Source organism: Lissotriton helveticus, chromosome 2_1, assembly GCF_964261635.1.
Source record: "Lissotriton helveticus chromosome 2_1, aLisHel1.1, whole genome shotgun sequence".
Lineage (NCBI taxonomy): Eukaryota > Metazoa > Chordata > Amphibia > Caudata > Salamandridae > Lissotriton > Lissotriton helveticus.
The window spans coordinates 1,099,361,920-1,099,386,852 of record NC_136059.1 but is presented as its reverse complement, the minus strand read 5'-3'; the positions used below and the strand labels follow the sequence as shown (position 1 = coordinate 1,099,386,852).

At 43.6% G+C, this 24,933-nt stretch overlaps 1 protein-coding gene across 4 annotated transcripts in view; it reads left to right on the top strand.

The window, feature by feature from the left end:
* TTC39B (tetratricopeptide repeat domain 39B) overlaps positions 1 to 24,933 on the top strand; it is a 609,447-nt gene that overhangs the window by 441,620 nt on the left and 142,894 nt on the right. For 3 of the 4 annotated variants that reach the window (XM_078675910.1, XM_078675908.1, XM_078675909.1), the window contains 2 exons: positions 3,293 to 3,369; positions 22,249 to 22,293. In XM_078675910.1, the coding sequence (XP_078532036.1) occupies positions 3,293 to 3,369; positions 22,249 to 22,293 (122 nt within the window). The remainder of the gene's footprint in view (positions 1 to 3,292; positions 3,370 to 22,248; positions 22,294 to 24,933) is intronic. The other variant, XM_078675907.1, reaches the window with a different exon arrangement.

Sequence of the window (24,933 nt, the reverse complement as noted above, 5' to 3'; positions counted from 1 at the left end):
GCTAGTTGTCCTCAAGGCAACTCTCCCTTCTAATAAGATGAGGGGCAAATGAATGATCCCGCATTTGATGACTAAATAATGTGACATGGGTGACTAAGTTATTAGTGAAAGAAAGGAAAATTATTTAGAAATTTAGAAATGCCTGTTCCCATTATAAAAAAAAATAATCTCTAAACAGTTTGGTGTGCTTCATTTTACCCACTTGTCTCTCTAGAAGGAAGTTTATGATTTGAAAAATCTTACTTTCAAAAGAGATGCAACCTATTTGTGATTCTTCTAAAGTTTGACTGTTTTGTTGAAACAACTGCTGCTTTGACAATAGTGTTTTTGATGTGAACATGAACTTGTTGGTGGTTAATTTCTCCTACGGTTCACCTCAGAACCCAAGATCATCATCTGCAGCGTCCCCCAACAATCATTCCTCAACCTCACCCTCTTCATCATGTACATGGATCACATGGACTCAACATCATCTCCTACGCAGACGTCACCCTACTCATCTTCTCACTGTCAGAAGACTCCTCCAACACCAGAGCCAGCTTCCACAGATGTATGATGAACGTCGCCGTCTGGATGAAGTACATCTGTCTCAAGCTGAACATGGACAAGACAGAAGTCCTCATCTATGGGAACAACATATCGCCATGGAACGACGCATGGTGGCCTACTGAACTCGGCCCATCCCCGCCCCAACAAATCATGCCCTCAACCTCTTCTTGGACAGCAAGCCATCTATCTAGGAACAGGTAAATCTAGTCTCTTCTGCCTGCTTCCACACCGTACATATGTTCCGCAAGATCTTCAGGTGGCTCCCAGTCAACACTAGAAGGGCCGTCATGCAGACCCTCATCACCAGCAGGCTGGACTACGGGAACACACTCTGTGTAGGAATCACTGCACGCCTCCTGAAGAGACTACAGACAATTCAAAACTTAGTGGAAAGACTCATCCTCTGACGCCCCAGACGGACCCACATCACATCATACCTATCCAGAAGAAATGCCAGTTCAAGATGATGACCCACACATACAGGGCCCTACACAACGAAGGACCAGCATACATCAACAAACATATGACCTTCCACCAACCAACCACACCCCTGCGATCTGCCTCCCTCTTACTCATAGATACCACTTGGGTTTGCCAAAGCAACAGCGGAGGACACTCCTTCTCTACCTGGCCGCCAAAGCTTTGAACGACCGTCCCCTGCAACTCAGGACCGCCACATCGCTTCAGATATTCAAAAAAAGGACTCAAGACTGTATTACATCTTTTATCAGTGGATTTATTCTTCCACTGTTGGAAAATGTCTTGCTCACAAGAACCCTTTTCACATACCACGTCACATAGCTAATAAGTGGTCAATATAATGTGCGCCATGTTCAGACGGTACTAGTTTCTTGGTAAACTGAGAACAAAAAGTGTCCCAAAATGCAACCAACTGGTTTAAAAGTCAGGATTGACTGAAAGCAACGTCCGTGCCTTGGGGCCCTTGTTAGATTTGAGTACCCAGACCGTAGCAGCACCATTGCTATGTGAGCAAGTTAAGCGTGCAGCAAAGGAGTGAAAATCAAGATGAAATAGTCATGTTTTAGGAAATGCAAGTGCACAGTTTAACCTAATTCAACTCTTATGACCACCCATTCAAAGTTCATAATATTTATGTGCACGCAAATGACCTACAACTATATGCAGGCATTGTTTGTTAATAATGTTTGCATGGAACCAGGTCTTTGAGACATTAATAACCTTCTTCCCCATATAGCATCTTGAAAAAGTTAAGGGAGGCATGCCTGAGAGAAGCAGTGAGTATGAGCGACCGAGGTAGTGAGTGTGATACAGATCATTCAAAGCACAGAGTCACTTCTTAGCACAGTCAATTACACCAATATAGAAATAGTAGTGGTGGTTTTAATGGTAGCACATCATTCCTAGTGTCGCTTATTAGTTATTTTAAAGTATTGGTGCCCCTCAGGATTAAGCATAGACCCCTCACTACCTCATGTGTCTGCTCACCGTGGTTTTCGCAAACCCAGTATTCACTCAATATATAGATATAGCCCCGGCACTCTAACTAGTTCGTTGGTTTATTCATACATTTTTTTTAAGACTTTAGATATCCCATTTATACAAACACCAATAAGTATTTTTTGGCACTGTTTAATATTGTGAGATATAAAAAGTCAACATTATTCCTCAAACATTTTGTTAAAAGCACATAAATTCCAAAGTTACAATATAGTGAAGATGGCAAATATGATACAACAGGCTTGTTATGAAGCAGTAGATGTTATGTAATTTCATATACAGCACATAAGTTGCATTGGAACAGTGTCGTGCCGATGAAAGATGTACAAAGATAATATTCTTGTAGAGCGATGAAGCAATGAAGCGGCAGCAAGTACACGTTTGTTGTACAAACTACCAAAGGGGAGAACGAAAACTACCTGTCAAGCAATATTCCGCCTTTAGTTGAAGTAATCCTGTACATACGTCCCAATGAAAGCAAAATGATTGCAAACACTGGAAATGCACAGTTTTGTGTTTTTTTACTCCGTGGTGGTGCGTTATAAGCAGTGGTTTCCGGTGCTCAGCACCTGCACTTAATTGTCAGCACCAGCTCTAGTGACCGTCTACCAAATGGTGGCACTGTCTGTCTAATTTTGAGATGAGCATAACGGTGTTTAATAGGTCAATAGAGATTAAAAAATAATTATACCTGTCGCTCATGCCCTTATTATAGCTTAGGGGGCTTGCAATAGTCTGAAGTGTCACGCTTGTAGGAGTGCAGTGGTTAGTAGTTGTGTTGGAACTGCCATTGACACGGCTGGAAGGGTCAATGGGAAATGCAGCCTGCTGTGGCCTCCAAAGATGGGTCCTGGCACTTACGTTTTTGCAGATTAAACACTGTTCATAAGCGCAGATAAAAACAGATTTTAAAAGTTTGCAAAACAGTGGAACACACCACTGGAATCCACACAAAAAATCCCCACTGATAACGGAGTACCATAACATTTGCTCAACCCATAAGTACTTGAAAGGCAACTGTAGATCAAAATTATTTATATTTTTAAGTTTACTACAGGTTCAAATGAATTTCTGATGTTTAAACTGAGGGAGATAACCCTTTTGGTGTCAAAGCAATGCTGACAGATTTGTCTCTTGCTTGTCGCAATTATGGATTTTGAAAAAAGACTGTCGGAATCTGTTTGCCATTGCTCATGTCAATTTATTTATTTCCCCCCCTTAACTGGAGATAATAGTGTTTAACTAATGGATCTTTCCCTTGTAGGTTCAGAAAAAGAAACACCGTCGTTGAATCACTCTCCAATCTTGTCTCCAAGCAGTCAGTGGAACAGTTGTCTGAAGGTAAGTGGCCTCTGCCCTGCACAGTCTGTAAACCGGAGAAACATTTAATTTACGCATGCTCTTCAAAACATGAGGGTCTTATTTTTGCATCTGGGCAAAGATCAGCTGCATTTCATGTACCTCTGCCTGTCTCAATTGAAGGACTGTTACTGGAGTTACACGGTACATTCATTCATTTGACCGCAAACTAACACATTTATTTGAAACTTTATATTCCCTTGAACAAGAAACGTGCCTGCTTCCTTAGATATGATTTTTTCTCGTTAGGAGGAAATCATTGCAATGCTGTCTAGTCCCCGATGATATTAGAGTTATGTGCATTTGTTGAAGGTTAATTTCAGTAACCTCAAAACACTTTTAAAAGCTTCCGGAGGACATCCAATCTTATAAAGTTATTAAAGTATTAAAAAAATACAAAACTACAATAAAAAAATACACATACACTTTTTTAGACCACGTCTAACACAAAATACGGTTTTGTGGGGGAAAAAGAGGATCCCACAAGAACTTGTTTGCTGAAAATTTCTCCTGCAGTGCGTTTTAGTTATAGAGACAAAGTTTATGACCTCTAATTTCTGAGCTTGCCATATTACCAAAATTTTCCTAGACTAAACTCTTCATACCTGCTACAGAGCTTTGCTACTGTTTTGGTGTAATTGGGCTACATTGAGAATCTGTCTGTAATGTTAGCTGCCTGGCCATAATGGTGATCGCTGAATTTGCATCTCGCATAAACAGACCAATTTAAAATAATTTGCAGAACTGTGAGTCTTTAAGTCAGAAGTAGGACACCGTTCAGTTGGTGGTTCCTATAAAGCCGTATGCAACTGTATTCTAATTTGAATACATTTTCTTTTACAAAACCCTTTTCAGGCAGCAGCTCTCCACCCTGAATCATTGAATTGAATTTAATTTCATTTTTTAAGATACCAAGAATATTAAGTATCCCTTTTGTTACAGGAAGTTGAACAAAAATTCTTTTGTTCTGGGGTTTTTGCTTGCTCGGATCTTAAATTACATAATAAACCACTTCTCGTCTAATTATTTCTGGAAATGTAACATTGCTGTAAAAACGTTGGGTTACATAATTTGATTGTTTTCAACCTTTCCATTGTAGCTGTATTGCCAGTTGCTTTGACCATCAGTTACAAGACATTTTGAGGTGTCCTTCACTGTTCCTTCACAGTCCACTCCACATGGCTGATGATGAATGAAGCTCCTGCTTCCCATTAGTGTTATCGTTTGCTAGCCGAGGCAGATATGTTAAATGGTCACAATATCTCTGATCAAATCATGAATTGCACACACTATAGGAATATGAATGTACCGTGGAACTGGAAGGAGCATGAAGTGTGTAATCAGAGGTATCGGCCCTCGGTCTAATAATAGTAATTCCGTTTGGATTTAGTAACACGAGTCACTGGCCGCATCGCCATTATGAGGTCTACTGTAACTCAATGAATCTGGAATTTTTCACCTAGTCAGTTCACTTGCTGAAAATGATAAAAAATTGAGAATAATCCAGAAAATCAAGTGTAGAATTTATTATATGCCTCGTGCAAATTCTGAGAGCAATCCAAGTTTAAAGCTAGTAAAATCCACAATATTGCCCCTTGGAATTATCTGTTACACCAGGTTTAGTAACTGCAGACGGAGGGGAGTATTGGGACAAAAACCATGACACTTTTAGTGAGGCTCATTATGTGCCCAGCCACTCACCTGGAAACATTACTAATAAGGTTTCCGTTAGTGATCAGATTGCTCGATGTTTAGCCTTCGTGGTTAAGGAATTTGTGGTTTAGTTTAGGCAGTAGTTGTTCAATCATACATCCCAGATAACCCTCAATCATGCAATGTGCTGTTTTGGCATGAAAACTAAACAAATGTCCTGACTGCTGTCCCTTGCCATGAAAAAGGCTCTGGTGAGCATAGTCCCCAGATTAAAGTGTCACAGGTTCTTTGTGTAGTTCATCTGAACGGTGTAGCAATTAAAGTGTTTTTGTGATAATCGCATGTATAAATTGGATCCACTGGAATCCAAAGTAAGCTCTTTCACTGTCAAAACTGTAGCTGGATCCTCGAAAATTTCAAAATACAAATTATAACTTTCATCTGTAACTTTTGACAGTAAACAGTTCGACTAGTCATTCAAGGTCCACTTTAATATTTATTAAAAACCCAATTCATTGATCTAGTTAGAATATTAATACATATAATATAAAGTAACTTTTAGAAAGTTAACTTCTACTCTCCAAGTGGTTCCTTTTGTAGCTTAGCAAGCCGCCGCCATGCTGCATGTGCAGGCAGCATGACCAGTGTAGCGTGGCACAACATGCCTTAGATTCCCTCCTAAGATGAATGGCATGCGCAAACCTAATGATATGGCATTATTTGAAGTAGGCAGGTCAACAGTGCATATTGCAAGAAATAAATAGCTGAGCAGCCCTAGTGTGCTTCCTGCCTCTCCTCAGCTGTGATCACATTATGTATTGTTTTGATCACCATGGAGTTTCGCCCATAGCTGAGACCCCTCCATTTCTGTGGGCGATGACAGTTGTGCATAGTGTGCTATGACAATGGACAAACGGCATCCATCATGATCACTGAACCGTACATGCAACCTGTGCATGATGGGTATTTAAGTGTAAATGCACACTGTGTACGTACTTAGAGAGGGGCTGAAGTGGCTTTAAGTCTGATGCACCAGACTGTCATCAGCCAGAGAGAACAGCTGCAAGAAAAAGCTCCAGAGCTGTGGGGCCGGACACATAGTCCCAGAGCAGTGTTCAGGGTTTGCAAGCATTAAGGATTCTCCTCCCTATGGGACAGAGAGTCTGTCCACTTGCTGATGCCAGTAAACGCAAGTGGTTATACAGTGATGTAGGCGTCATCGGTCTTTGCGGGGGGAGGAGTGTATGGGTGGTGATCTACCAGTGGTTGCTTGCCCAGGGTCACTGATCAAAGGTTCTCAAAAATAAGTAAATGGACAGCGCAGGTTAATAATGTCTCCACCACTCTTTGTGTAATCTTATGAGGGATAGCAGGCGCTCAAGTCTTACATGTGTCGAAAGAGGACTCTCAGGAATGGTTGCTACAGCGTTGTTTCAAGATTAAGACTTGTCCATTTTAAATAAATGCAGAGCATGTCTTCAGCAATGCCCTCAATAATAATACTAAGGTACTTGTTAAAGCCCTTACGTTTGAAAGAAAAACCTCTTAAATATCAGCAGCACTCATATCCATCGCAGGTTAGTACACTATTGGAAACAATCTAAAACCCTGCACAAAGTGAAGTGACACACTACCAGAACATCTGGCTCAAGAGGCATCAGATTCACGCCTGTAAGAGAAGCAGTCACACACTGCCAGAAGCACTATTAAACGCTCCTCCTGGACTAGTTCTCTAGCCTAACCTAAAATGCTTAGTAAGAGAAACTACAAGCAGGCCTGATCAGCCTAATTTCATCAGGCAGTAGTTGCAGTCCACAACAAAGACGTGCGTTGACAAAGCCAATATGTGTGGGTTGCATTTTCAAATGTATGCGGCCCTATTGGAATTACCAATGCTTGTTGGACATTGTAATAAAAGATTGCCGTGATTTGTATTATCCATTGGTGTTAACTCCTACATCTTATTGGATTGTTAAAATGCCGCCTCATATTTGCCTTTCTATATTTTATTTCTTGTAATTTCACGAAAACACATTTCTTTGAGGAACGTTTTCCAAAGTCGGGTAGAAGGACCTAGCAAACCTATTTCACAAAGTCCTGTGTGTGCAACGATTCCAGAAAAAGCTTTAAAAAAGTTGGCGTCCACAGTTTCTAAAATAAAAACGAAGTGAGCAAGCAGTTTTAGAAAGCTTTGATTTGTTCGCTGTTTGATCACTTAATGCTAGACCTATAGTCAGCATTACAAAACCATATATTTGGATTCTTCACACACTCTGGGGTGTTCTGATGTTTGGTGGACTTTCTAGACATGCATAACTACTCAGGAGACAATATTTCAAGTGTGATGACCGTGCTGCACTTTAAAGATTCTGACAATCTGGTAGGTCTTCCTCAGATATGAAGACTTTTGTGTGACTGGTGGACCCCAAATATAACAATGTTGAATATCCTGATTGTAATGGGTATGAATCATATAGGCGCAAAGAGTATCTATCCACATCTACATGCAACCCACGCCCCCTCCATATCATCCTCTGCATAATTTGTAATCTCTATGTGGATTTACCTTTGGAAAGCAACTAAAAGTATTGGAACCAAAAGTTTTAAGGTAACAAAAATTGTTTTTTCTGTCTGTAAATTATGATATATACATGTATAATTGTACATTTGACTTTGTTTTCAGGGCTTTGAATACATTATAATATGTACATTCAGTTTAGAAACATTAAATAATGAAACATAGATTCTATCTACAGTAAGGCACCTAATTGTGCGGTTGCAGACCACATGCCCCTGAATGACTGACCAGGAGACTGATCAGGGGGAAATGTAATTTATGTTTAGCGTAAGAAATTTAGCAATACTTACATTATTCAGCTGGTGTCTCCGCACATGAACATGCCAAAGGTATGCCCACATTTTCCAGTCTCTGAGTCTTCAGAATATATAGCTACTCAGCAAATACATGCAGACAAGCTGAAGATTGTTTTAAATGTGCCCCTTCTCGGACAACGCTTTCTGAATCCAAGTTTTGATCTGGGATCAAGCACGGGAGAAGGTTAGATTTAAGAGTTTTTTGGTTCCCCTCTTGACATGGCTCAGTCACCAGGTTGGTGTTGGAGCCATTGCACAAACAGTCTTGGGCATTTCTGGCCTCCCATCTTGCAAGGAGTTCTTAACGTCTGTATCAACTGTGTAACTTGGCCTTTGTCACGTCTGTCTTATCCGTCTCTCATCTTTCTGTCTTTCATCTTCCTGTCTCTCATCTCGCTGTCTGTTATCTGTGTCTCTCACCTGTCACATCTCTCCTTGACGTTTATTTTGAAATCTGTTTCTCTTATTCTTGTCTCCAATTTCTCTCTCTCGCGCACATCTCTCATCTGAGTCTCACCTACCTGTCTCTGATCTGTGTCCCTAATCTGTTGTACCTCTCCTTGACATTTCTGTTCCTATCTTTCTCTTACTTCTGTAGCTTGGATTTCTCTCTTTCACATCTCTCTCAGCTTCCCGTCTATAAACTAAAGATAGTCAAATTACTTCTTGAGAGCGATTCTTGTTTTTTATTTTTCTTAATGTTATTCTTAAATTTGAACAGTTATGTTATTACCTTAATGTCGGTGAACAAACCGTATATCAATGAAGGATTGTACTAAATTAATAAACCTACCCACTACTATTATAATGCGGCTTACAAAGTAGCTCAATCATTCAGGATTTTTCATATAACAAAATTTGATGCACCGGTGTAGTAAAAGGCACTGCAATTTAGTAATAAGAGACAGGGCTTCTTTTGTTCATCATTATTTCTAGTATATGTCTTGAACCCGGACATGCTGCTCACATCTACCATCTTAAACACAAGGAGATGATGGAGAGAGCGCTGAAACTTTTCAGACACTCACCGCCAGTTACAGATCTGGGTTGAATCCATCATCGTTCTTTAGTTCCTTAACTCACTTTGCCAGCCCAGTTCAGACCCAGCAGTACGCAAATCAGTCTTCATCCTGTGCCTCATGGGAACAGTCCAGCCTGAACTGCCAAGCCAGGTCTTACCTGGACCGGAAACAAGCATCCTGGGACCGGTTCTGGGTAACAACCCTCATCACCCAGGCTAGCTTGAATCCAGTGGCAAGGTGAGCAAGGGACACACGTCTGGGCATACCCTGCCAACTTAAGGCAAACAAAGCAAGCACAAGGAGATGATGGATGGAGCTCTGAAACATTTCAAACACTCACCCCCAGTCACAGATTTGGGTTGAATCCATCATCGTTCTTTAGCTTACTTCACAACCCCAGTGCAGACCCAGCCTTATGTAAATCAGTCTTGACCCTGTGCCTCATGGGAACAGTCCAGCCCGAACTGCCAAGCCACATCTTCCCTGGGCCGGAAACCACCATCCTGGGACCGGTTTTCGGGTAACAGCCCTCATCAGCCAGGCTAGTTCACCCAAGATCTGCATGAACTGCCTATAAAAAGATATGAATGAACTCAGGAAAGAACTGCAAAGCATAACACTAAGAGTAAACCAGGCTGAAAATAGAGCCAGCAGAATCAAAGACCAATCTAATTCCCTACAGAAAAACTACAAGCCAACGAAAAAAAGATAACAATCTTTGAAAAAGAAATCACTAACTTGGAAGGCAGGAACAGGAGAGTGATCTAAGGATCTTTGGCTTTCCTGCACAAAGGGAGAATGAATATGACTGCTATGTGTCTTTCCTAGAATCCAGGATATCAGAAGTCTTGAAAATTGACTTTAAAAGGGAATTTGAAATTGAAAGGGCCAAGATAGTTCCAACCAGATCCTCCCAACACCTTAGAGCACCTTGCCCTATGATTTTTAAACCTTTGAGATATGAGCACACTGATAAAGTCCTTAACCTAAAAGAGCCGTAAAAACATGGACTTTGAAGGCCTCAAAATTGGCATATCTCAGGACTATGCCAAAGACACAATATTCCATAGGAAAGGATTCTTGGCTCAAATAAATAGATTGAATACAATGAACTACTTCTTCTCATTCGCAATACCAGAAAAATTAAGACGATCAGATCGGAACAATCTTTATTTTGAAAGCTTTTTCTGGAATCGTTCATTTAAGAACATTTCAATAATACATACATTAAAAGTGGCTTGGGGAAAAATTTACAAACTAATTACACGATGACACAAGGTTCGATATCTGCAGGTTCAACGTTTTTTTGAGTTAAAAACAAATGGTTCAAATAAGAATATTTTTTCTGCATTTCACTATACATTTTAAAAAGGAGGAAATTGGCTTTATAAAATATTCATTATCTAGAAATTACAGAGCTAGAAATGTTGGTCTACATTGTCTCAAGCCGATTACTTTTAAAATTGGTAAAGTCCATCTCCTTCTCTGGGTTGCGTAAAACTTACAGAATAAAACCACATGATTGTTGATTGCTGGGTCTGCTCGTCACAAGGACATCTGCTCAGGTCTGTAGCCCAGTTGTTTATTACAGGAAAACTTATCAGGTGGTGAAAGATACTGAAAGATAGTGAATCTAAAATGTGCTAATACAAATCTCTCATAGGTTCCTAATATCAGTTCAAGATAGGGCTGCATTCCAAGAGTGGTCAGCATCAACTGATTAGTCTGTACCGAGGGTTTGATTGCCTCGAACACAAATCTGTTCTCTTCCAGATGCCTCATACAGAGCTTTTTAAGATCTTTTCTGGAGACAGAACTTATGGTACCAGGGTCGTTATAGTATTCAGGGTAGCCGAGATCATTAGTAAAGTCCTTTATATATTTTAGTCATGGAATATCCTGCGCCCTGTCCAACTTGAGGCTATCTTTTAAAATTTCACAATCCAGAGGTCTAAATGCTGTGCCAAAAAAAGGACAGGTTGGCATTTTATCAAGTAGGGGATGTATGGAATCCCTAGCTCGGAGTGGCAAATGTAAGTTACCTCCTGGAACTGCCAAAAGAAATTTTAAGAAGGTATTCTCCACGTGCTGGATGGGCTTTGAATCTTGATAGCCCCAGACTCCAGCGCCGTATGTTGCCATACTGACATATTACACCTGATAAATGTGTAGCATCTTTTTTTTTTTTTTTGTTCAAAAACCTTTATTTGAGCAAGCATAGAAAAATACAAGAATGGGCCTACAACCTCACGGGCTGGCCGCTAATAATAAGGCACAAGGCACAAATCAGAAGTGTACACCCGTGGTCAGGCACAAATCCAGCACAAAGCATTACTCCCAACATGTCACAGAGCATATTGAATTTTTATTTATACAAAAAGAAAAACAAACACTAGAAAGGCGAATGCACGGTAATCAAGGTCAGCCCAAAGAACGGAGGGGATGGTCTACAATCAGGAGAACCTACCAAGAGCCCTGAGGCTCCAACAAGGTCGGGGGGGGGGGGGAGCAGCGGGGAGAATCGGAAATTCAAAAAACAGTATGAAAGGGTTCCGGGAACGCTCACCTAGGGAGATAGGACAACATCAGTAGTGCCTACAAGGGGAGGTGTACAGATATCTCCACGATATTCATTCCACTGGCCCCAAATCCTCGTCCACGCCCTGGGTCTGCCCCTGGCCACATAAACAGTCTTCTCCCGAAACATGGACCAGTCCATGTTGTCCTCCCATTTCGAGACCTCAGGGGGCCTGGATGCGCCCCAGAGTTGCGCAATATCATGTTTAGCAATCATGTAGCCCAAGGTAGCCCACCTGGTCTGGGCCACAGAGTAGTCAGTGGGCTCCCACACATTCAACAGACATCGTCGTGGCTCCGGCCGCAGGGCAACACCAGTCACAGCAGTCATCACCTCAAGCACAGCAGTCCAGTAAGCCACCACAACCGGGCACTCCCAAAGAATGTGTAAAAAAGTAGCACTCGACCCACAACCACGCTTACATAACCCATCCAAGGAAAAGCCCATCGTTACCAGACGCGGACCAGTGACATACACTCGATGAAGGATTTTACGTTGAACCAAACGGAGACGGGCAGGAATGGCTACCTCCTTGGGAGAAGAGAGTGCCGACTGCCAATCCTCGTCGTCCAGTTCCAACCCATCGCCGACCCAAGCCTCCCGAAGTCGGACCAATAAGTCCGCCCGATTATTGATCAGCTTCTTATAGATCAGGGAAATAGTGCTATCAGGCAGGTGCCCATCAAGGACACGATCTTCGAGGGGGGAAGACTCGGGCAGGGCCACATCAGGAGTCAAGACTGAGGCGAGGGCGTGCCGGACCTGCAGATAACGAAAAAATTCCCTACCATTCAAACCATATTCCTCCTGGAGGGCCTGGAACGACTTCACACTACCTTTCGAACATACATCACCCACCTTACTTATACCAATCATATCCCAGCGGTCGAAGCCCTTAGTAGACCAGAGACACCCCAAACGTTCCGAGGCATAAAGCGGCGTCGCCAGCGTCATTCGATCCTCCCATCCCAAACTCACATTCGCGGCTCGCCACACAGTTACTGCACTCCTGGACGGGCCCACAAGATGGCGCCCGGCTGATCGGGAATAAAGCGCTCTATTAAAGTCCCCACCCGGCAGCTGGAGTCTATCCATCTCGAATGCAGGATTTCGACCCGGTGAAAACATCACGTGATTAATAGCAGACAGCTGGGAAGCCCAATAATATCGCTTGATATCGGGGAGCGCCATGCCCCCGTCGTACCAAGGGATGGTGAGTTTCGCGAGGGCAATACGTGGACGCCCGTCCCAAATCAATTGCCTTTGAAGACTCTCGATCTCTCGGAAATAGGTCTTGGGGATAGCGTCATAGGAGTTCTGGAGCGCGTAGAGGAACCGCGGCAAGGACATCATTTTAAACAGGGCCGCCCTGCCCAGAGGAGACAAAGGAAGCTTACGCCAGCGGGCCACGTCCAGTCGCAATCGAAGCAACGGGGGGAGGAGATTACGCTCAAATCGGAGCAAGGAGTCCAACGTAATAAAAATCCCTAAATATTTGAAGCCAGACTGGACCACCTGGATAGGAAGTCTGCTCGGCAATGGGGGTAAAACACCCGAAAGAACATACACGCAGGACTTGGCCCAGTTAATAACGAGGCCCGAGTTGGCACCAAAGGAAGTGAGAACGTCAAACAAAACTGTCAGAGATTTACGCGGGGAGGTGAGATATAAAAGAATGTCGTCCGCGTAAAGCGAAACGCAGTCCTCAAAGTCCGGAGACCAGCGAATCCCCTTGAGCGAAGGCTCCCACCGAAGCCAAGCAGCCAATGGTTCCAAGGCGAGTGCAAAAAGCAACGGAGACAAGGGGCATCCCTGACGGGTACCCCTACCAAGGGTGAAAGGGGCCGAAACTCTACCATTTACCACTACTTGTGCCAGAGGTTCCGCATATAATAACTTGATCCAACCAATAAACTCAGGCCCGAAACCAAATTTCTCAAGAGCCGCCCAAAGATAAGGCCACTCCACAGTGTCAAAAGCCATTGAGGCATCCAACGATGCCAAAATGGCCGGCTCCGTCAGAAGCCCCGCCCTCGCAATCGCGCCGTGGAGACGACGTAGGTTCAGAGCCGTGTTGCGATGCGGGATAAATCCGGATTGATCTGGATGGACCAAGCCACTAATGACCGTCAGGAGGCGGGACGCCAGGAGTTTCGCCAACACCTTGGGTTCAACATTTAGCAGGGATATGGGCCTATAGGATGAACAAAGGTCTCGCGGTTTACCATCCTTGGGGATGACAACTATCGTGGCCAGTCGCTGATCATAAGGGAGAATACCCCGTTCCCGGGACTCCAGAAACATGGCGCGAAGATATGGCGCCACTCTGTCGGGACGTAACTTGTACAGTTCAATTGGCAACCCGTTCGGGCCCAATGCTTTGCCCGAACGGAGTGAACGGATGGCAGTGGCTATCTCATCAACCGTAAAGGGGGAGTCCAACGCTACACGATCCAAATCAGAGACACTGGGCAGAGCTATATCACGCAATAGAAGGCGAGAGTCAGCCACATCTCTCACAGACACAGGGGTATACACCACACGGAAGTACTCAGCAAAACGGTCAACTATTCCAATCGGGTCCGTCACACTCACACCACTCGAAGACTGAATCACGGGTACCACACGATTAGCTCTCTCCTTCTTATCCAGCCATGCCAGCAATTTACCCGCTTTGTCACCCACATCATACAAACGACCCTGTTGCTCCCGAAACATCACTTTAGCAGCATCCGTGACCATGGATTTATAGGCAAATTGTTTCAGACCCAGGGCGTGGAGTTTCGCAGACGTGACACCAGATTCCAAAGCATCCTCCAATGCAGAAATCTCTCCCTCAAGGTCCACCACCTCCCTATTCCTCGCCCGCTTAGCTTCAACAATAAGGGAGAGGGCCTGCCCACGAATCACCGTCTTAAAGGCCTCCCATAGGGACACAGCTGAGGAAACCGACCCCTCGTTATCCAGAAAATACGCGTCCAAAGACTTAAGCAAAAGGCTGCGGGTCTCGGGGGAGGTAAGGTACCACGGATTGATGGGAGCTACTCTGCCCACTGCCTCCACTCCAACCTCAAAACGAAGCCAGAGCGGAGAGTGGTCAGAAATACCCCTGGGTAGGTGTACAATCTCACGCACCGCTGGTGACTGAGCCGCAGGCATCAGGAAATAATCCAGCCTAGACAGACTCCCATGGGCCCCAGAATGAAAGGTGTATTGAAGCTGAGTAGGATGCAAAAGCCTCCAGCAATCCACCAAGCCAAAGGTATCCAAAAATCCACCCAACCACCGTTGGGCCGCAGGAGTATCTCTAGGGGGGTGGCGATCGTGGAGACCGGAGAACACCGAATTAAAATCACCAGCCAAAAAGAGAGTACTATCAGGGAGGTCCAACAATACGCGGCCCAAATCTGAAAAGGAATGTGTAGCATCTTAACAGGTGGCCTTCTTCCCAATTTCCTAGCAAAGTTGGCCAGCGCAGCCGTCGATTTCATAAAAAGTAGGCTCCTATTTTTTACTGCTTGGGACAATGTCCCTTTTTGATCAAATAAAATGTCTAAGTAGGGAAATGTCTTGGTGAATTCCACCTTCGTGTTACCAATGAACATACCCCTACATTTGGCACTACCTTTCCCACACTTCATAATAAAGGTTTTAGTCGTGTTTACTTTCAATGTCAGTTTTTTTTTCTTTTTACTTGACTTTTAGATAGCCCTAGCTAGGCCCGAAGGCATCAGAGCGCTTTACATGAGGAGAGTAACATAGCTTACAAATTATACATTGTTACATACGGTACAACAGTTACAAGTTACAATTTCTAGGTTAATGGCATGTAGAAGGGAAAGGGGGTACAGTAGAAGGGTGAGGGGAGTGAGAATTAAGCGGAGCATGGGTAAAAGGATAGACAAAAGCAAGCTGGTGGAGAGGAATTTAGGGGAGAGGGGAAGGGAAAGGGGAGGTATCCAAAGAATCAAGGAGGGAAGCGGAGGTAGAGGGGGTAGGGGAGACAGCGTAGAGACGGGGAAAGTGACCGTGTCTGATGTTCGGATGGGTGGGACAGAGATCATTCTCAGTTATGTGTGATTCCCAATTTCACGGTGGACTCTCTCAGCGGGGTTGCTGAGACTCCAGGGCATAAGATGCAGGATCCCTCCCCAACAAGGGGAGAGGAGTGCTTTGGTCATGAGCACACTAAGGAATGAAGGAGGGAAGAGGTGGGGGAGGGGGATGGGGTGGGATACCCGGCTGGAACACAGAGTCCAACGTCAGGCAGGGTATGGTAAGTGGATCCATCCCATTCCTCTACTAGGTGTGACACCCTTGTCACTGTGGACTCTCTCAGAGGGGTCTCTGAAACTCCAGGGCGAAGAAGCTGGATCTATCCCCAACAAGGGGAGAAGGAGTGCTTTGAACAAGGGCAAACTTGTGGGGCAGTTAAGGGAGTTAAGCTGGTAGATAAAGGCTCTCTCTGACCAGGGGTCTAATGGTATTGTCTCTTCCCACTTGGCACATGAATCAGAGTACTTAACATGGGGAATGTTAGGTTACAAATTACAAATTAACATACACAATACCAGAGAGTGGGAGAACATGGGTAGAGAAAACAATATAATAGTAATTAGAGGGAGAGGAGGGGTAGAGGGTAGACAACGGCAGAGAGGCAGGAAGAGCTGTGCCCAATGTCCGGCTGGGTAGGATACAGCGAGTTACAAATTGCAAAAGTTTCACAATAGTTACATAATGGATAAACAGACAATACAGGAGTAAATTTATGAACACGAAAATCTGGATTAGACTGACCAGGGAAAGCTGGTAATCCACATGAAGGAGACAGCAGCAGGGAGGAAAACGAAACAAATGTCTGAGATCCGGCTGGGTAGGTGACGGCCATAGCTGTGTGCCAGGGCCAATCTCCCCTATAGCTGTCGGAGAAGCTCCACCGGGAAACGGCCATGCATGCGTTTAGGGCACCGCAAGGGTAGAGTGAGGATCAGGAGGGGATCAAAAGACTAGAGTTCAAAGACGGGTGGTAGGCACAGGGAAGATGGCAGGGTAGGAGGGGGAGAGTGGTTTTGGCAGCCATCATAGTGTCAGGCACGACGAGTCATTTAGTCTACTTGGTACAGTGGCTAGTTCTAGTTGCCACCAGTGTGAAGTTGGTTAAGATCGCAGTGCCAATAATCCTGGACGAACATCAGAACCCTGTTTGGCAACAAGGGACATCTACCTTCACTGGTGAAAGTACTATGGTGGGCGCCATTTTGGGGTCAGGTTCAACGAGTAATAATAGGAGGAATTAGCCGGGAAAAGACAGTGGAATTAAGTCTTAACAAAAGTCTTGTTATGCTCCAAAAGGTTAACAAAGCCCACATTGCCAATTGCCTGGTTCTTTGGCTCCCCACTCACCGCCACTGAAGCGAGTCTGCTGAGGATCCCGGAGGGCACTGCCAGACGTGCTCATATGCCCTTCCCTCTCAAGTAGTAGCCAAGCTCTGTAGCAGCGCAGGGACGCGAGACGGCACAGAGCGGTAGAAACAGCAGGCATTTTGAGGTGAGGGCTGCGGTGTGGGGGTGTAAATTGCCAGTAGGAGCGGGGGCCCGCAGCATTGCGGTGCGTTCCTCTCAGCACCAGGCGCTCATTTGGGGCTTGGGGAGCTCTCGTAGGGAGCCATTTTGGTTGATTCAAAGGGAGGGACGTCGCGGCAGAAATCTCTGCAGGGATCGGCCGGAGCAGAGCGAGACCAGACTCAAAATGAGCTGCCTGCATTCCGGTCAATGAAACTTGAGAGAAGATGGTTCGGCAGTGCGGAGAAAGCGGTGCTGCAGAGGCTGGAAGTGCCCTTTGGAGTCCCAATTGTGTCCTTGCTATCAACACTGCATCATACGAGTAGAGAAATGCGGGTAGGGTACAGTTGTTTATTTGTGGTGCTCCAGGCCCTTTTCCACCATTATGTGTTCTAACCCATTGGTATGTAGTGTAAATAAGAAAGGTGCCAGGACGCAGCCCTGTCTAACCCCCCTCTCCACGTTGAACGGTGCAGTGCATTCGCCCTTAACTCCATACCGGACTCTTGCATTCACGTTCCCATAAATGGATAAGTGGAGCTTCCACCCCCATCTAAGTTAAGATGTTCCACAACTTGTCATGAACCATGCAGTCAAAAGCTGCCGTAAGGTCGAACAATGCGAGGTATAGCCTTCCTTGTTTGGACAGCGTATACTTCCCTAGCAGGATGTTTAGTTTTAATCCTTGTTCCAATGTGCCCAGCCTCTCCCGAAAGCCAAATTGTACATCTGAAAGGATATTCTTGTCTTCTGTCCAGACTTTCAATCGATTGAGTACAATCCGACTCACCACCTTGGCTAGGGAATCCAACAAATATATTGGGCGATAGCACGCTGGATTCTGTCTATCGCTCTTTTTAAATATAGGGACCAATAATGACTCCGACCAGGTCTCTGTGAAACCCGTAGATTACCATGCCGCTAGTACCTGTGTTAAAATAGGGCCTCATAACGGTATATTTGCATTAAAAAGATCTTCTGGCACTCTGTCTGGGCCGGAGGCCTTTCCTCCCTTACTTGCAGTTATTGCGGAGATGACCTAGTCTAGGGTAAAACATAGGTCTATCGGTTAATTGTCTAAATTACTAGCTCCCTGGTGTGTTAATGCATTTGTCGTGTTACTTCCCGCTGCTTCCTGTTTGTACGCCTTTGAAAAATACTCCACCCACTGACGTTCTTCTATGGCAATCTCTATGGTTGGTAGATCTTGATCTGAGAGGAATGGGGCGTTTACCGCACGTCAAAAGGCCGTGCTATCTTTTTTCAGGGTTGCTTCATGTAGCATCACCCAAGCCTTATCTTTTAATTTGGATTGATGTGCTTTAAGGGGCTGATTATATTCCTTTCTTGCTTCCCTTATTTCACTGCTGTCTCTTGTAGGTTTTTGTAATACTTGCTTAAAGTTTGAGTAATCTTTTGTGCAATTTGAATCAAACCATCCGTGGCTGTTCGAGTATGTTTTTTTTATTCTAGACCCTCAATGCACTTTTTATTTCAGATGTAATCTGTGCATAGGCTCTTAAAATATGGTCATGGGGGCTCATCTCGTCCAAGCACAATAAAAAGGATTTTTGACATTTTACCAGAATTTTCATTGTAGATTCTGTGGGTTCTATCTGGGACCACTGCAATGAATAGCCGTTTATTTTATCCAGCTCTGTTTTGGACCATATAATCAGGATTAACCCGAATACTTTGCACATATTTCAAAAAAGATAAACTGACGCTCAGAGGGAAATGATCGCTCACAGATTTATCGTGAGATCTAAAATGTGTGAGTTTTGCTGCGTATCTACTGGGCAGAATTATATAATTGATTATTGAATTCATACCTCTCCCGTTGAATGTCTGGGTAAAAGGGGCGGCGGGGAACAGAGATTGAACAAGAACAATGTTAAAATCACCCCACCATACAATAAACACATTCTTTGTATTATCACAGTGTAGTTTGTTCATATCTCTACGCAATTCCTTCAGTACTCCCGTTATTCGATCCTTGGGGCCATTGTTGTAAAAAATGAAGCAGTACACAGCAATGATATTTATCCATAAACATGGTCACAATTTGATAGTAACTGTTCGATATTGACAGGGTTATCTTATCTATGTTCATCTTTAGACACAAATATACTTAGACCTCCATGTACAGAAGGGACTGCAGGAGTTTGGAAAGTCTTAGAACCATTAAGGTAGCTGTGCGCTTTACAAAAATTCCGACATTAATAGGGATACTGTCTACAGCCCAAGTTTCTTAAAAACATGAAATGTTACATTTTTCAACAAAGTCAAGCCACACTGGGTTTAGCAATTATGAGCGTAGGTCTGCAACGTTCCAAAATAGAATAGCGATATCTTCCATCATATCTTTTTTGGCATTTGAACTCGTGTGTAATTCGGTGGCGGCTGATTTTAGATTATGAGCCCTGTCCTTCTCATTGAGCGATCTTGTACCCAGGGAAAGAGGTAAGATGTTTGGCTTTATAGCTATAATACCAGGTGATCTATCGTCCTAGATAACAGTTAAACCCTTTTCCTGATTACAACCAGTTTCTGAAATCCGCCTGAGCGCAGCTGCTGCTGGGATGAGTAGATCATGTGTCTCGCTAAGGGAGTTGCTTGTATCTATGTTGTTTAGTCAATCAATCTCATCTAAAGTAGGAAAAAGGTCAAACCGATTTTTCACTGCTGCTATATGTATGATAGTTATTTTCGTAGGTTTCCATTCTATTGTTTCTCAGGCTCGTATTCAGAGTAGGTTGGTAAAGGTAGCCCAGGGGTAAAACATTAATGCCACAGGACGTTGTATTTTTATTTCCTGCTCTCCAGAGGATAGTCTCCACTAGTTGTGAGGTTTTAAACGTTAAGACTATACATTCTCCTAAGAAGTTCTTGTAGTCTCTATCCAGCCAACTCACTCTTCTAGCCATTTTGAATTCCATGAAGAGGTGCTCCAGTGACCTTGTTTTTCCCCCGGGCCAATGCAGCGCCCTGTTTCTCCGAGAGTTCCAAGGTTCATTTTCATCGGCCCTCAGTCTTGGAGCATTAGCAAGTATTATTGTGTATGGTGTTACCGCTGGGGGTGAATCTAAATGATTTAAGTTAACTTGGGAATTCATCCGGGGAGGATGGATAGACAAGTTGTGATTGGTTGACTGCATAGAACTATCCTCTGGTATAGATATAGCATTCATCCTATAACCTCTTTTATTGTGAGATTGATTAGAATTTTGGGAGTTTGTTGAGAGTTCGCCTTGTGGCTCTTGTTACATAATGCAAACAGTCTTGTATCCCAGGTGTTGCTCGATCTGAAACTGAGTGAGTCTCTCTGTTTGTGCTTTCCATTCTGACATCATTTGTGAATTTGTCCTGACCCGCTTGACTGCGGGGACTTCTAACCTGGTTGACCGTCCTTCCCATTCGGTATTTATTGTTCAGAGTCTCTTCACTCCTAGTGACTCTATCAGTTAAACTGGCTATAGCATCTCTTAAAAATGTATCTAAGTCTACCACTTGGTTAGTTAAATTAACTAGTTCATTGGCGGGTATGGTAGAATTAATTTTTGAGTGAGACCTCCCTTTTTGCCCCTTATTTTGGCAAGTTCATATTTTAATTTCGTTAGTTTTTTTAGTCTTAAAAATAACCTTAAGGACACTGTCTGCGGGCTGGACCTGTTAGTCGTAGATAAATACATGTCCAAGTAATAATGGTCTCAGTCAGGTAGGCAAGACCATATTGACTCCGCAATTAGCAAATTACTGGGCCAGGGAGCCAAGAGATGGGGCCCAGCCCAGCCTCCGCCAGGCTTTGACGGGTGCAAACTGACCCGCTCTTCGCCCGCACGCGTCCTGCAGCACGGAAGCCCGAGGCTGCCTTTATGCGCCCCTGGCGCGGAAAGAATGGCTTTGGCGCCTCTTGGTGTGTTGAATAATGGGTGATGTAGTCCCGGTGAGGCCAAATACTGCCGCTGGTACTAGCGGTGAAGAAAATGCAAAATAAGAATATCAAACGTTTGCAAAGCTTACTATTCCGGAGAACCTAAAGAACTAGAAACATTCCTGGACGACTACAGGCTACAAAAGATGGACATATAGTGGTTATCTCTACATAATTCTAGATGTTACAATTTCTGCCACCCATCCAATTTTGTCAGTTCTAGATGCCACCTGGATTGCAACCTAATTCCTCCTTTCCAGACTAACACACTAACCTACAACTTCTGCACATTGCCAGAGCTCCATAATATGCACACTTGTAAGTACTCAAATCACCCTTTTATATTCCTACAATGACTAATGACTAACGAGAGTCTTCCAATTAGCACACTAATCTATATCACCTTAATTTCTAACCACTACTGACTTGTCGCTTCACCCCACTTAATCTCTTCACTAACCCTGTTGTAACGGCATATACACAAGAATCCGACACTGCTGAATTCTATTTGCATGAATATAACTACTAAAATGGACAGCTAATATGGCTCTATTTCGTCAATACATGTTTAGATCATTAGAACTTTAGACCTTACATGTACAGCCATTGACATTAGAAGTTTATGTTGAATCTATCATCGCATCTATATTGCAGTTATGACAAATAATATCTTGTAGATAAATCCACTAGAGACAATTTAAGGTTCTATCTGTTATCTTATGCAACTCAATACAGTTATTTTACTGTGGTTTAGACAATATAGGTTTATGATGAATGCGTAATCTCTTCACTAACCCTATTGTAACAGTCTGTACAAAATAATCTGAGAATGCTAGATTTTTTTCGCATGGCTATAACTACTAAAATTGAATCGTAATATGGCTCCATCTCCGCATTAGTTGTTTAGACCTTACCTGTACAGCCAGTGACTTTAGTACTAGTCAATGACATTAGTAGTTTATTTTTAATGTTTATGTTTGATCTGTCATCATGAATTCACGTTCTGATATTGCGGCTAAGGCAAATATTGTCTTATAGATGAATGCTCTAGAGACAAGTTAAGGTTACTATCTGTTATCGTATGTATCTCAATAGAGTTATTCTACGACACTGCAGTTTAGATAATAATATGTTTAATGATGAAAGCTTAAGAATGTATAAGAGACAAGTTAATGTTATTATCTGTTCTCTCCTCGCGATGACTGCTGCTCTCCCTGTTCTCTCTCCCCTATCCTCAGCGGCCGGATCCCGGGGGACATCTACCTACTCCCATCTCACGGAAGGTACTCAGTGGGTGGGTTATGTGTGGGTCAAAGGGTTTTCCTTTCTTCCTATCCCCTTCCGTTATTCCTTTTTTGATCTCCCTCTCCTTGCCCATAAACTATTCTCTCTTCCTGAAGATATCACAATCATAAACATCAAACTTCCCACAGCGGTAACTGGCTCACACGCCACCCAATTACCACCATAGCACTCCACCACCCGTCACGACCCCTATACTATAGTAAACCATGAGCTCAACATTATATGTGAACTTAGTGATAAGAGGTGGCCATCACACTTCACATGTCTGCGTGCCAGTAACTATTTGAAACCACTACTTACATTATCTGACCTACTACCACGCTCACCATGTGCTGGCTCGGATCCTTTTAGCCCCAACCAGGAACCATGAATAATAACTCACTTAAAATACTCTTCCGCAGCACAAATGGTATTAACCACCCAGTAAAATGCAGGGAAGTTCTGGATTACTGCGCTAAACTTAAGGGTGAGATAATTCTTTTGCAAGAAATAAAATTGGGACACAAAGAATGCAACTCCCTGCGATATCAAGGAATACATAGTTTCTACGCCTCCCCTGCCAATAAGAAGAAAAGTGGGGTCATCACTCTTATAACTAAAGCTAATCTTGAAGTTGTGGAATACAGCCATGACAATGACGGCAGATGACTAGTCACCAAAGTAAAAAAAAAATCACACTTCTTTTTATGTTATTAACATTTAGGCCCCTACAGCTGACAATCCTTCTAAACAAACAATCATGTGAATTATCAAAGAAGGAGATTTTAACCTCCCTTGGGATGCTGCACTAAATAGAAATTCCACATGAAAATGCAGACCCAGTAAATCACATAAACAAACAAGGAACCTATGTAAAACACACTGTCTGAATGACATTTGGCGCTTCCACAATTCAACAGGAAGCAAATTCACATTCTACTCACACCCACACAACACGTGGTCAAGAATAGACTATATTCTGAAAAACAGTGTACTTACCCCGGCTGCCTCCACCCCCAACGTTTGAGCCAATACTAATTTGAGATCACGCCTGCATCTCAGTGGACTTCCAAATTGGTCACAGCCCCCCTAACCAGAATCAATGGATATTCAACAAAAAAGTCCTTAAAGACCAATCGCTTGTTGATAAAATAAAAAGCTTTATTTATAATGTCCTCCATGAGAACTACACCAGTGAAATCTCTAAGGAAACTGTATGGGGTGCCATGAAGGCCACCATCAGAAGTGACCTCAATAATATCATGTCTAATATAAATAAGTGCATGAACAAACACATCAACAAGTTAGAAGAATCAATTAAACAATCAGAAAAGGAATTCTCAGTTAATAAAAAACAGGAACTCTTACAACAACTTAAATGACTAAACTATGAGTATAACAAGCTGTTAAGTAGCAGGGCGCACACCTGGGTGCAACACAACAAAATGAAAAACTTTAGAGAATCCAACAAGGCAGGCAAAGTCCGAGCAAATTACTTACAATTTAAAGAGAGCCAAAACTATATTCCATCTTTCTGATAGATACATCTGCCGTGTGGATTCCTCACCTTGTGAATATCCCCCTTGCGTCAGCAACATTCGGAAATTTTTTTTGTAGCCTCGCGCCGACGTGGACTTGGACGTCATAGAGACACGACATCGCTCGCGACTCCGCTGACATCACCGACGCCTACAATAGGCCCACGTCGGCGTGATGACATCGGTTCCCTTTTTTCCGCGTCATCGACACTAACGGTTTCGGGATACTCAGTAGCTTTTGGTAACTCTGTTACTGTTTTTCTTCGTTTCTCTATTCTCTTGCCTCTTTGTTTCATATTATGTCGACAAAGAAGACGGGGTTTAAACCCTGCAGGGAATGCAGAAAGATGATGTCCGTTACGGACCCACACCAGGACTGTATTTGGTGTTTGAGCTCCGACCACGACGTGGATGGATGTTCGTTGTGTCAAAAAATGAATCTAAAGGCCCTGCGATAACAGGAGACCAAGCTTCTTGTGGCAAAACTGAAAGCTGATAAAGAAAAGAAGTCTTCAAAATCCCGCTCGAAGAAGTCAAGGTCGAGGTCAAGGTCAAGATCTCGAGAAGCGTCGGCTTCGAAGTCTTCATCGGATCATGCTTCGAGGTCACATAAGAAGCATAAGAAAAGGAGACATGAATCTCGACGTCATTCGGGTGAGAAGTCGGGCTCGAGGTCGAGATCACCCAAGAAGGTTAAATCGAAAGGGATCCCGCCACAAGAGATTTCAGATCGAGAAGGTGAGGCCTCGCCTTCGGAGTCGCAAGTTCATTCTCCGACTCCGGTTTCCAATCCGACTCCGGCGCCGTCTCCGGATCGAGAAGAGGTCTATGAAGTTCCTGTTGAAGAAGAGGAATCGACTCCTGTTGTTGAAACAGATTCGAATCTTCCTCGAGATCGACCTGAGGGTGATCATCCACCTTTTCCAGCACCAGGTCAGGATCCTTTAGCGTTTCTCAATGGTATGTATGGTGTATTCTCGAGGTCATGGTACCCCTCTGGTGCACCTTCGGGTCCCATGGGTCCAATGGCATTTAATTTGGGTGTGCCTCACTCTTATGCCCGGCACCTTTTATGCCCTATATGCCAGCCCCGACTCCGCT